Source organism: Carettochelys insculpta, chromosome 15 (assembly GCF_033958435.1).
Source record: "Carettochelys insculpta isolate YL-2023 chromosome 15, ASM3395843v1, whole genome shotgun sequence".
Lineage (NCBI taxonomy): Eukaryota > Metazoa > Chordata > Testudines > Carettochelyidae > Carettochelys > Carettochelys insculpta.
The window spans coordinates 15,797,564-15,811,450 of NC_134151.1; the positions used below are offsets into that span (position 1 = coordinate 15,797,564).

The 13,887-nt window shown below is 55.4% G+C and overlaps 1 protein-coding gene across 12 annotated transcripts in view; it reads right to left on the bottom strand.

Annotated features, from left to right (window-relative positions):
- Positions 1–13,887, bottom strand: part of ABLIM3 (actin binding LIM protein family member 3) — a 106,590-nt gene that overhangs the window by 51,307 nt on the left and 41,396 nt on the right. For 10 of the 12 annotated variants that reach the window (XM_075009982.1, XM_075009979.1, XM_075009977.1 and 7 more), the window contains exon 3: positions 5,383–5,523. In XM_075009982.1, the coding sequence (XP_074866083.1) occupies positions 5,383–5,523 (141 nt within the window). The remainder of the gene's footprint in view (positions 1–5,382; positions 5,524–13,887) is intronic. The other 2 variants (XM_075009975.1, XM_075009976.1) reach the window with 1 other exon arrangement.

The window sequence follows — 13,887 nt, forward strand, 5'->3', positions numbered from 1 at the left end:
GCAGGGATGTGACATCTCAGCGGGCTCCTTCCTTTCCCCAGCCAGCTGGCCCTGAACAGCTGACAGGGTGCTGGATGCCTCCTTCAGCCCCTCCTAGGGGGACCATCCGTCCTGGTCTCAGCCGGACCACTCGGTATTGCAGGAAGTCCGGTTCATTTTTTTTTTAAACAAAAAGGCGAATGGTGCTGTAGATTCACTCCCCTGCCAAGCGGCCCTTTCCCCAAGTCAGCACAGCTGCTGGTAAACTCAGTCAGGAGCTGGTTGGACAGCACGTACTGCCTGGCCAGTACAGGCAGCAGCAGGAGAGGGAGCCAGGGCCCTGCCGTACAGGTAAGTGGGTAGGGTAGTGTGTTTTGTCCCCCACTCATACAGTCCTAGGGCTGGAAGGGACCTCAGGAGGTCATCAAGTGCAGCCCCCTGCCTAAACCAGGATCAACCCCCACTAAATCATCCCAGCCAGCACCTTGTCTAAGATTTTAAGGGGGACTGGGTGCCCCAGCAGTGCTGGGCAGCCCCTCCATGGGACAGCTGCCCCTGCAGCCGGGGATACCACTGCGGGGAGGTAGCCCACTCCCCACTGCAGGACAGCCTCCCGTGTAGCCGCTCCCATACCCACAGGGCAGCTGCCTCCACAGCTAGGGAGCCCCTGCAGGCGGGGAGCCGTCCCGCCGCCCCAGGTGTCCTGTATTGGGCACAGGGAAATACAGTCACCCGAGCCCCACCAGATGTCACTGTTGGGCTGTGGGTCCCAGCCAGGCCCACGCCTCCTGGGTGTGGAAGGGATGCGCCCTGCGGTGAGGAAGCTGGAGGCCACACCCAAAGGTCAAAGGAACGGGCCAGCGGGAGGATTCCAGTGCAGAGGAGCCTGGCACAGTGGGAAGTGGCCAAGGCGTGAGCTGCGCTGTTCCCTCCCACTGCACCCCAGGGGCAGGCAGGTCCCCTGCCCTCCGCATTTGCCTTTGCACGCGAGAGGGGCTTTTAAACAAGCGGCTTCCTGTTTGTGGCAGCGATTGCCAGGTAGAATCAGCTAGTGCCCGGCCTGCTGGCGCCAGGTGCCGGCACGCTGCCCTCACACAGAACCACCCTAGCAATCTGGCAAGCTCCTCCCAGGCTTTGCTCAGAGAGGGGCCCTGTAGCTGCAGGAGCCGTCCGATGACTCTCACTCATAAGCTGAGCCCCCGGGTCACCGGTGCTGGTGTGCCAGGTTTGGAAAGGTACCTGCCACCTCCTCCATCATCTGCTGCGGCACCAAACGGCAGCGGCACCAGCAGGAGGCAAGTTGTGTGACTTGTACTTGTCTCTGTGCAAGTCCTGAAGCTGTGCCGCCCCCCCGACCTGGGGGACCCTGTGCGGGGTCAGTCTCCAAAGCACACCCAGCTCGCGGCCAGGCAACTGCAGTGCTGGTTGGCGAGGGACAGGCAGGGACCCCCAAAACTTGGGTCCCAGCCCTTCGCTGGTGATGCCGCAGGGCCAGACCACACAGGGGCCTGTCACCAGGAGCTTTTAAACCACCCCAGAAAGGCCCCAGGAGTGACAGACTTCTGCTCAGTTTGGACCTCCTAAAGGAAATCAAGAGCCGGGATTTGGCTGCTGCCCCATTGCCTGGTCATAGCAAAGGAACCCCCCACCCCGACCCCCCGAGATGTAGCAGGAGGAGCAGGAGCACAGGCCTGCTGATGCTGGTGACAGAAGCAGGACTGATCTCAGCCCATTAGCTCCAGCAGGAGAAGGAGGCTGCCCTCAGAACCGCCAGGAGGGGGCACAGCTGACTGATGCATCAATATGCCTGTCAGGGGCTGGCCAAGGCATGCTACATGCTTGATGAGCAGGCAAAGACCTAATGCTGCTGTGCAAATGGATGGGCCCCACCGCCCTGGCTGGGTGTGGGTATGATTTGCATCCACCAGCTGGGGAGCACAGACTCCAGCTGTGGGCTCTCCTCCAGGCCCTCGCTTTGCCCACACGCAGCAGAGGGCTCTGGGCAGCCAGGAATGAGGCAGCAGAAAGGGCCACGGATATCTTAAGGTGCTCTGTTGGCATTAATGCCCCCCAGTCCCTCTGCGCTGCAGGGCAGGATCATCGTCCCTGTTTTACACATGGGGAAACCGAGTCACAGGGCAGAGCAGTGACTCGGCGCTCCAAGGTCACACAGGATGTCTGTGGCAACTGCCACAACGCCGGGAAGAATCTCGCCCTTAATTTCCCGCTCTAAGCCCTGCCCATAGCATGCAGCTGTACAACAGACCAGCTAAGCCGTGCAGGGAGTCCCGTTTACCTTCCAGGGGCTGGGACTGTGCACTTGGAAGGGGGACCGGACCTGCATGGTGCTGGGAGAGACTTGAACACACAGTGGAAGCCCAGCAGCCCCGGGGTAGTGCCAAGCTGAGCAGCTAAACAAGCCTCCTGCCAGCCACGTTCTGGGGATGGAAGATCCCCCGCGTGCTTGCCCGAAGCATGGCAGCTCCCGGGAGCCTGCGTCCTGCCAGGAACACTTCCCATGGCGTCCCTACTCAACCTGCAAGGGGAGTGCCTCACAGTAACCCATCCCCTGCCTCCAGCCACCCACTTCCCCTCGGTCCTCAGTGCCAGTCCGCACCTCCGCTCAGCTGGGATGAGACACAACCCTCCCCTCTCTGTACGTCTCCCCCCTTCGCACAACGCCTCCCAGCTGGGGATGCAGCCACCCGCCAGGTCACGCTCAGCTCCCAGGGGCTGCGCTGCTGCTTCCCACGGCTGCAGCCATGGGGCGGAAGACGAGTGGGTGCCTCCTCCTTCCCCCTGCCAGTGCAGCCATGAGGCTGGATGGACCAGCTCTGCCAGAGGCAGCGCGGACCCAGAGACAAGCATTGCAAAGGCAGGTTTTGGCCCCAGCTGTCCCAGGCAGGAAGCAGGTTGGCACTAACCATTGGGCAATGGCTGCTGGGGCCTGGGGAGAGCATGGGAAGCCTGGCAGGGAAGCAAGGCTGACAGCCAGGAGGCCAGAGAGGGGCTGGGGGAAGGTGAGGCTGGGAAGAGGGGGAGCCGGGAGGGGCAGGTGCGGAAGGAAGGTTTCCGCTCATTATTTATTCCCTTTCACTTTGAAATCAGACGCAGCCACTGCCAAGCTCTCCCTGGGGGCTCCACGGCCCCTTTGAAGCTGGAGCCAGTCTGAGCTCTGCATCTGGCTGAAGCGTTTGCTGTTTCGCACCGATAACGTGGGGGGCCGGATCTCTGGGGCTGAGCTCTGTACACCTGCAGGCCAGAGCCCCACCCAGCCTGGGCTCTGCCCCTGGGACTCATAGGCTGGCTGTATCCTGGGGAGGTTCCTGTGTGCCGGCAGAGCTGTGTGCGTAGCCAAGGCAGAGAGACGTAGACCTACAAAGCAGGTACCTGGGACTGACTGTGGGGGAGACAAACTGCTCTGGAGAAACTGGAGAGAGACACCCTCCCCCCCATGCAGGAAGTCCCTCTTACTGGGACCCTCTTACTGGGACCCCACTCTTTAAATACCCCTCTGAAACCACCCCCACACTCGTGCCTCTGACGAAGCAGGTGTTTGCCCACGACAGCTTCTGCTCCAAAATAGCTGTTAGCCTCTAAGGTGCCACTGGACTTTTTCTTGTTGTTCTCGAAGCTACAGACTAACGTGGCTCCCTCTCTGAGGCTTCTCTCCACACAGGGACTCAGGAGCCCTTCAGCATCTGTTCAGGACACTAGCTCTAAAAGCTGCTCAGCTCTGCTCCGAAGCCCAGCCTGAGGCCCAGGGCAGGAGCCCAGCCGGTCCGCGCTGCTCTCGGTGATGACTGCAAGTGGCCCAGGAGCACAGGGCGTAGGCGTGCTTGGGCAATGCACAACGGTGGGCGTGGAGCTTTGTGCCCTGGGGAGGCAGCTGCAACACAAACTCGGGGCACGGTGCCAGGAAGGCGTTGCCAGCTGCTGGGGATGTGAGGGCCCGGCTGTGAAGTGAGCTGGGGGATCTAAGTGCAGCTCCCATTGGACGGGTGCCCACAAAGCACCATCGCGACCCCCCTCCATCGCCAGCTGGCTCACTCCCAGAAGGGGGCGAGTGCCAGGAGCCAGCGGACATTAGACAGCATGGAGACCAAACGTCTTCTGCATGGGCTGTGGCCTTGACACACAAACCAGCTGCTGGGGGGCGGAGGGCAAAGGGGGCAGTTGCCCCAGGTCCTGGACTTTGAAAGAGGCCCGAGGCTCCGACCAGCATGGCTGCGACTTTGGCAGCAGCGAGAGCACGAGCTGCAGGTCCCTGTGAAATGCCGCGGCAGCGCCACTCCCCTGCTCCCCGTGGTGCTGAAGGCCTGGGGAGGGGCTATCCAGTGTCGCAAAGGGCTGGCTGCCTTTGGCCCTGCCCCCTCTGCCTTGGCCCCACGCCTTTTGGGGCTCCCAGGGATTGCCAACCCTTCCGGCTGCTGTTAACCATTCGTTAACCCAGTGCAGTGACTGTCGGTGGGGCTGTGCAGAGACAGATGGGATCAGGTGCATTTCCCCTCCCAGCTCCCCCAGGAGACGCACTGGGGCCAGGCTTAACAACCCTACTTGGATCCAGGTGTAACATCCCTACTCCACCCACCTGCCTCATGCAACGAGCGGCCGAGCCCCGCAGCACCACGTGGTCAGTGGCGAGGCTGGTTTCTCCTTTGACTGACATGCGTGAAAGCCCCTCTGCAGCCCAGGCGCTGTCCCCCGGCATCACCGGAGGGAGCTGCAGCACCTGCCATGCTGGAGCACGTCGGTTTCAGCCTCATTGCACATCCATTGGCTTCCAGTACTGGCCAACGGCCCTGCTGGGCCAGTTCTCCATTTCTGCCCCTTTTCTCTGGGTTTTAGCTCAGTGGGGGCTGACTGGCTGGCAGGCAAGCCTGGGGCAGCAGCATAGCTCAGAACACCGACACCCAGCTCCCGGGGGCGGGAGGACTACTAGGAGAGTGGCTGAGGCCGACTGCGGGGCCATGCACACAGGTAAGGATCCTGGTGCGCAAGCAGAGCAGTGCACAGGTCCAGGACTGGTAAAGGCAGGGGAGGGCAGGAAGACGAATGTGCATCAGAAGACCCATGTGGGATGCCAGGAGAAGATGAGCAGAGAGGTTTGCAGACATGGAATTGAGGGGCACACACAGAGCTACCGGAGTGGGAAAGAAGGAGGGTATCTGCACAGCTCCCCCTCTCCTGGCTCCAGCCAAACCCCTCTCTCCCTTGCACAAGCCCTAAACCCCACCCCATCCCACCACCACGCCTAGAATCAGAACTCCTGTGAGAACCACGGGGGTTGCCCCAGGACTCCCATCAGTGGGGCTGACACACACAGGCCTTTCCGCTACTGGCACAGACACCAGGCAGGTGAGGCAGGCACAACTAGAAACACTTTAAGCACTCGCCTCCTACCTTGGCAGGTGAAGCATCTGATGTGGAAGTGATTACTCTGGACACGCACCACCTCTCCCTTACACGTGTCTCCGCAGCGGTAGCACTGGATGAGGGTGGAGCTGCCCCTGGAGCTGTACGGGTTCTGTTGGTAGGGAACTGCTGGTGGAAAGAAGAGAGAGAGAGACAGGGTGTGTTAGCCCAGGGAAGTGGGATGCCCCAGCCCAGCATTACCTAGCTGGCTGTACAGCACAGTTCCAACTCCAGCTGGCTGCTTACACCGCCAGCTCTGTCCTTTTGTTGTGTGTTTGTGCAGTGCCTCGCATGATGGGGCTGCCCCAGTACTGGGCTGCTAGGTGCTACAGCAATACAAGCACTGGAGAACTACCACCAACTTCCATAGGCAGGAGCATGCAACTGCAAGTCGTCACACCTCACTTGGAGATCATGCCTGGGTGCCTGTGTTTGAGAGACACTTACCCCACCGTAGCATGGCAAGGCCTGAGATAATTAACTGCTGATCGTCAATGTTTGCACAATGCTCAGAAGGCCACAGGTGACGGGTGCAGCAGAAATGGAAAGTATTCCTCACCCAGCATCAGTACCGTGCATTGGGATGTGGCGTGGCTGATGCGTGCGATGCAGGCATGCAGGTACAGAAGAGCTGAGTGTGACGCAGATGCGCATGCACGGGTATGGTGTGGGGGTGCTGCTGTGCGGCTGTGTGCTTAGATGCATTGTAGATGTGCAACGTGAGTGTGTGGGACCATGTCGGTATGTGGCTGTGCAATGGATGTATTAGTTTATGAGGTGCTTGGCTTGGAAGGGAATGACTGTCCACAAACACATATTACAGGTTGAAGCTCTGTATTCTGGCACCCTGGGGACTTGACTGGTGCCAGTTGAGAGTATTTGCCAGAGGTCAATTTTGTCTCGCAGCATTACCAGCACTTCTGCTTCTTACTGGGCTCTTAGGAAACATTTAGGGTAAATTGCAGTTAAATATCAGCACAGAACACCCAGAGCAAGGACTGGAGGCTGGAAACAAACTTTATTGGACATCAGGAAACTTGGCCACGCCCATGATAAAGTGGACATCCGGCTAAGTAAACTCATGTTGGACTAGGGATGTTGCCAGACCAAAGAGTGCCGGGATAGAGAAGTCCACCGTGTATTATGAAGGAGTCACACGAAGTCTCTGTAACTCATCTACAGGATGGATTCTTAGGTTAACCATCCCCACACAGGTCAGCACCCCTTGGGCACTTGTTCTGTTCCCTTCCTGCCTGGGAAGGAGCTAGTGAATGCTTAATCACCCTAAGCAGATGCACCTTTCCTGCAGTAATTGGCCCATAAATCATCCTCTCCGAAAACCCCACATGGTAGCAGTTGCCAAGTGCAAGGAGTAATAAGTAGCACAGCAGGCTTGGCAAGAGAGTGGTTCCCAGGTGTGGCATGGTGGGATGAGGGAGGACTGAGGGGCAGTTGCTCTGGAAGAGCAGGGAGCACCCGACCCCAACAGCGATGCAATGGAGAAATGAACACCAAACTGCAAAAGGTACCGCGGCCCCAATCCAGCAAGTGCCTAGACACATCCTCAGCATTAGGCTGGTGAGCTGTTCCACTGAGAACATCTTGGACTACAGCACATGCTTCAGTGCTTTGCTGGATCAAGGCCTACAAAAGGAAAAAAGGAGCCGTGGGAAAAGCCCACGGCTGAGGCATGGGCTATTGTCATTAGAGGCTTGGCCTGGCAATCCTGGGATGTGGCATGGGAAGGAAAATAGCGGAGCCTGCTGTTCTTAATCCTTGCACTGCTCTGAAATGGGCTGCCCTGGCCCTTCCCTGCTTACCAGCTACTCTGCATAGGGGGTAGTGTCTGTGTGCCCTGCCAGGCATTGCTGGAGATGCTGCTGCCAGGAAGGAACTGGATTAGCCATTGAACCTCAAAGTGGGTCTGAGCAAGAGGCACTCGATCCATCCATCCATGGCTGCCCCAGGCACACTGTCACTGGTGTATTTATTTGTTAGCTGTAATTAACTGCAGCCCTCCTGGTGGCAGGCTGGGGCAAACTGGGCATGAGGTGCCCACCAGGGGACTGCCAACTGCCGACAAACCCAGACCAAAAGGCACCACAACCCTGCCCCTTCCTTTGCACATGGAGAAGAACAACTGAGCAACCCGCCTGGGTGTGGTGCCTGGGAAGGTCCCCCGGAGCCTAAGAACATCCCGACATACCACACCCTGTGGCCGCTGCAGGTCACTGCTCAGTTCCCCAGGGTGCTGCAGTGTGGGATGTCATAGAGCCAGGGTATGGAACTGGACCAAAGGAGCTGCCAGACATGGGCACGCATCAAAAACACGCTGCTGACGGCAGCAGATGTGCTTCTGTACTGAAGGATTAGCCATGAGCCTTGGCCTGTACTGCCTGTGGCTGAGGAAGAGGAAGCGAGAATAACCCAGCTTACACACAGACAGAGAACCAGCCATCACTGTCTCCTGAGGATGCTAGCACCTGCCCGCTGCCTCGCTCGCAGGCTTGAGGGACACAAGCTGGTGGACACAGGGAGGCCCAGGGATGTCCCTCAGTGAGTGGCCAGGAAGCAGATTTTGCCTGAAGTTCTTTTCTGGGAGGAGCCTGGCGCAAATTGACAGATGGTCAGCCACAGAAGGGAGCCAAGTAGATGTCGGTGCCAGAGGGCGACCTCTGCTCTGATGACTGGAGGGGAAACCCGTCTTAGTGCCCCAAGGAGTGTGGGGAGATGAAATGGTGAGGAGAAGGGGACCTAGCCCCCCCACAGAGGGTGTGTATGGAGAGGGTGGGCTGGCTGGGTGCTGAGAGGCTTATCCTGCCAAGAACACCACGGTGGGATCTTTCAGTGAAGAGCAGGGCTGGCTGTAATGGCCCTCCCTAAACTCAGATGTAAACAGCAGCTAAAGTCCTGAGCCTCATTCCGCCTGGGACAAGCCTCACAGTCTGTGTACAAACAGCCACTTTCCAATGAGGTAACTGCTGGAAGATTACAGGGCAGCCAGCTCATGGGCACAGGTAGCCTAGGGAACTCCCAACTATCTGTCTGGCTCTGTGGCTGTAGCGTCCCAGACCTCAGAGCTATTTGCTCAACCTGGCATAAATTTACTCCAGCAAAGAAAAGAGCAGGGGCAGCAAATGTGTCTGGCCACTGTTAATTCCCCCTCTCAGACTACTGAGAGGCCGGAGGAATTCACGCCTGCCTCTCATCTCGCGGTCAAGACAGCAGCTCAGGGAACGGGGAAATACCCCAGGATGTTGACCCTTCCCCAGAGGCTCTTATCATCTAGCAAGTAGAAGCAGGGATTAGAGATGTGGAATCAACTGTTTACAGCTGCAGACTGTAGCTCCAGACTCCTGGAGTCTGTTCCAGCTCAACCACAGGCTTCTTGTGCCTTGGTTTCCCCAGCTGTAAAATGGGTATAGTGATTTCCTTCCTCCTGCACATCGCGGCATTATGTGGACAGAACCCTGCTGTGGTAGAGACATGGAACTGTCTGGATACATAGGGGGATAAGAGAAAAAACTACAGCAGTTTTACTGCAAGACAGGGCTGCACTACCTGGGGAACTGCATATCATATCCATTCATCCTGTGAGACCAGTCCACCAGAGACCTATCTCAGCGTGGTCCCCTGTCCTCCCCCTCCCTCTCTCTGATCCAGTCCTACCAGTTCCCAGTAATGCAAGCGCTTTCCTTTCCGACCCAAAAAGCCAGTCCTTTCCGTGTTGACTAAAAGAAGAGGATGATCTTGTTACCCATATGGATCGCAGCTGCAGAGCATGTGGGCAAGTGCCTCATGCTACTAATAGCATCGGAGCACCCGGCTCTAGCCTGTCACTGCTCTATTATCATGGCTTTTTCTGGCCTCCCTTTGTTTGTGTCTTATTTCAGATTACTAATCTTCCCTTTTCATGGAATTGCCAATTCTGCCACCAACAAAGGGGTAACTTGATGCTTGGGTGCATAAAGATTAGACTTTGGATCCTGGTCTGGCGGGGGTCCATGTAGGATCTTGATGTCCTGTCGCTATCTTTAGAAAAGCGCTGACTAGGAGACAGTCAGTATGAGCATGCGAAAGAACGCTGACCGCAGCTTTCACCCTTCTCCCTAGCAGGTGAGAAGGAGAATGTAGAGGGAGCGCACCGCCTGATGGAGACAAAGCTCACACATCAGTAAGGACGTCCCACCAAAGAAGGCTCGAGCAGATAAACAACATGCGAGAGAATCTTCCTGCCACCCTAATGCAGCCCACAGCTTTACGGCCAAGGTCTTCAGCCTTGGCAATGGTTTTGTACACCCTGCTTCATGCACCTTGGTCCAGATTTTCAACAGCACTGGTCATTCCCAGCTCCAGCTGAAGTCAACAAGACCTGAGGGCACTTGGTTCCTCTGACAATTAGGCCAAAGGCATTTCAGATCAGACACCCACAAACTGGAACACCTTTCATGCTGCCCCCGCCCCCAGCACAATACAGCAGCTCTCGTTGGTGAGTTTCCAGCACTAGCCTAGGCACAAGGGCAAGGACTAACTCAGAGTCACGATGAGACACTAACTGCAACCCACAACAGCCTGGCCTGAAGCACAGGCTGCATCTAGTGGGGTAGAAATGGCAGGAGTGCCTGATGGACGCTCAGGACTGGTGGCTACAGCCCAGCTCCGAGATGCATAGGAATTGCTCCAGGATCCCAAATACAAGAGACACAGGAGCAGGAGCTGTTGCTGGGTAGGAAGCCCCTCAGGCTTGGAGAGGATGCTGCCCTGATCCCCACTTCGCCCTGCTCTCCTCTCCCCTCTCACTCCTTTTCCCCACACACACGTCCCCTGGCCTTATTGCTGCCCTGCCATCAGAGCAGCTACTTACCACCACAGTGGGTCACATGCAAATATCTGTCATTAAAACGTACCAAGGTAACAAAGCTGAGGGCCAGCGTGACCTAACGATGCTCTGTAGTGAGAGAAGATGCCCAAAGAACTGCATCTACCATGGACCACTGGGTTGGGTATTGAGTCTGGGTCTTTGGCACTTGGTGGAAATCTACCCTGCTGGCAGGACACAGCTTGGCACCAGTGGGTTCCGGTACCTGGCTCTTGCCAGCCAGCTCTACTGAATATAAGGAAATCCTGTTTTTCCATCAAAACGTTCTTTGGGGACACGCAAGGTTTGGACTGAAGGGAGAATTTTCACAGACCAAGTTCATATGGGACAAATTTTTCCTCATTGAAGCCCCAGGATTTTTTCAATTGATGTGTTCAGGTTTCATTAAAAAGATTCAGATTTTGAGGGGCATGGAAAGCAAAAGGTTTTACCTAAACCCAAGATGTTTAAAGAAACCATAGTTTTTAAAAACCAAGACATTTCTTTCAGGTTATGAGCACGCACAGCAAGCGCTGCAGAGTTTGATTTCACGTGAAGGATGGTGGGGTTTCAGATCAGCTCTGACATAATGTCCTGAATGGTTTGGAACCTGGCTACCTGGAGGCCTTCACAGTTTTGCTAGGAAGAGGCCAATCTTGCAGCATAAGAGACAAGGTCCTGGACTCTGCTGTCAACCCCACCTGCAACTAGGGTAAGCTTCCAAGCAGTCTGTTCACCTTCCCCTTTCCTCTGCACTCTTACAGGAGGGTGGCTTGCAGGCGGCTGTCATTAATATTTTACTATTCCCACTGAGCCTGGCAGGGCCATTGGTTTGCATTTTTCATTTTATTCCAACAGGTGTGTGTTTTGTAATGAACGGCACTGAGCCCTGAGCCAGGCACAGGCGCTTCTAACAAATCCCAGATACAAAGGATGAAAACAGCAAAGGGGCTGCAGGCCAGGAACGAGGTGCACAGGCAGGGCCAGGGCAGGGCTTCAGTTCAGGAATTTATTAAGACTGTTTAGGGGCCCAGCCCTTGGACTGTGGCACTTCCAGCCTCTCAGTGAGTGCTGGAGTTTGCTAGTACCGTGTGTCAGTCAGGCAGGATTACAAACCTTAGGCAAAACCGTGTTGGCTCCTTTTCTCACCTTTTACATCAGAGCTAAGCTGCAGTTTACAACTAAGGATCTAAACGGTGCTACTGCTCCTAATCTGGCCTCAGGCTCCCTTAATTAGCTCACAACCAATTATTGCCTCCCCCTGCCTTGCACTGTCACCTTCTATAGCCATCACCAGCAAGCTGTGCCACCTTCCGCAGCGTGACAAGGGAAATGAACAAGATGGGAGTGCTCAGGAGGAGAGCCAGGAGCAAAGCCGAAGTGGCAGATGCCAACTCTGACGACACTGCAGGCCAGGCCTCCAAAAGGCAGCCAGACACACCGCTCTCTGCCGGGAGTGGCATTCACTGAGCTTTGTGTTTATCTGGCATTTTAGAGGGAGGAATTTCATGCAATTAAATGTTGATGAATGTACAGAATAATGCTAGCCAGACCAGCTGTGGCAGAATGCAGTGTAACCCTCTGTTGCATTGCTCCATCAACAATGCACAGTTCTGACTGGTGGCAACCCTACCATCCCAATCCTTGCACCTCATACTGCTCTGCTATCACACTCCTAGCTCACAGCACCCATTGCTGTTCCAGGCTGGACATCCCTCACAAAGCTCTGCCACCGACCAGAGCCCTGACTGCCAGCACCCACCACTCTTCCAAGACCGGATCTCTTGACTACTACTTGGGTGGCTCTGCTCAGCTCTTTGTGAGCGGAGGGAGGACACAGAAAGGGTGCAAAGGGTGAAAGAATAGGCTCTGGGAGAAGAGGCTTACATTTATTAAAGGCAGGGAAATGTCAGAGTCAAACGCACTAGTTTTTGAAGTAACAGCTACTGCTGCTGATGTAGGAAGATGTGTTAGCAATTCCAGAGCTCCACGCTACCAGCAAGGACTTGCCAATGGCATGTGGTGAAGGATGCTTGGGCAGGAGCCGGACAAGCTGTAGGGAAACACTTCTGGGGCTCCAGAAAGGAAGCCACAAATTAAAAAGAAAAAGAACAGAAAGCAAAATAGGCATAAAGAGGAGAAAAAAAGAGAGAGGAAAATTGGATGCAGGGAATAAGAAACTCCCTGAAAGCATGGTTAGTTTCTGGCTGGGTTTATGGAAATTATACTCCTAACAAGTATTGCAGGAAACTGGTGATTGTCAGTGTGCGGTATAACCCAGCTACCCTGCAATGCAGCCAGTGGCTGTAATAGCCTGTTTGCTGCTTGCAGGATGTTTACTTCCTGAGGACCTGGTAGGATGTACGGAACCATAATCTACAGGAGGAAAACCAAAGACCTGCAGGGTATGTCTGCACTGCAGTAGACAGTGAGGATTCCAGCCTGGGTAGCGGGGCTCGAGCTAGCATGCTAAAAATAGCAACATGGACGCTGTGGCTCAGGCTGCAGGTCTGACTCTGAAGCCTGCGGGTGTTGGCTGACCCTGAGAGCCTAAGCCCCAACGTCCACAGAGCTGTTGAACACACTAGCTGACTCCCACCTGGCATGAGTCTGTCTACGTAAGCTGGGAGCCTTGTTCCCAGCTGCAGTGTAAATGTAACCTAAGGGAACTTGCTCACCCCTCAAGACTGTGCCACACCACACCACTAAGCCTGCCATCTTTCTCCCCAGCTGCCCTACAAGTTCCAAGCAGCCTACTCCCTGGGTAGGGCTTCTTGTTCCACCACACCCCTCCAGCTTCCTTCCATACGACAGCAGAGTCTGTATGGTTTTCACCCCCATTGAAGTGGTTTTACAGGACATGAGGTGCAATGGTGTCAACTCTCAAGATCTTTAGTGGCTTTCCTGACACTTCTCCAGCTGCAGGAGTCGTGTTGATACATGAGAATATCAGCTTTTGCTTTATTTAAAAAAAAAAAAAAAGAACTTTTCCAGCTCTGGTGGCCCTGCAGAAAAGCTTGAAAATCTGACCTCTAAGTGCTTCAATAGCAGAAAGCAAATGAAAATAGCCCAAGATTTCATGCTTTGATTTCAGAAGCCTTGGAGCTGGCAATACAGGAATTGATGTTTCCCAGTTGCGATTCCCCTGCAAAATTCAGGCTGTGGAACAACACAACCATCCATCAGAAGGTTAACATGCTCCATTGTAGTTGCTAAGTAACCCTGCCTGGCCCTCAAGGAACACTGAGCAGCCAATGAATGTGTGTGTGCAGATGGTCTAATGCTCCTCTTTGTGTTTCACTGGCTGAGTGTGCTGCCACTCCAGAGATGGAATCCCACTGGAGGAAATCTGTGGCTGGGGTTTCTGGAGAAATCAGTGAAGTGCATCTGGTGATGGGTCGGTTTCATTCTCTGCTGTTATCTGACCCCTTCATTTTGGACTTTTGGTGCAAAGGGCCAGAACCCTGCAGAAGTGGGTCCCACAAAGGAGTCTTCCAGAGAGTGGGGACTTATTGTAATTTCTCTGCTCCATGCGCCTACACATATGGAGATATTCAGCTCAGAGAGCTGGAAGAGACCTCAGTAGGTCATCGAGTCTAGTCCCCTGCCCCTTGGCAGGACCAAGCACCGCCCCC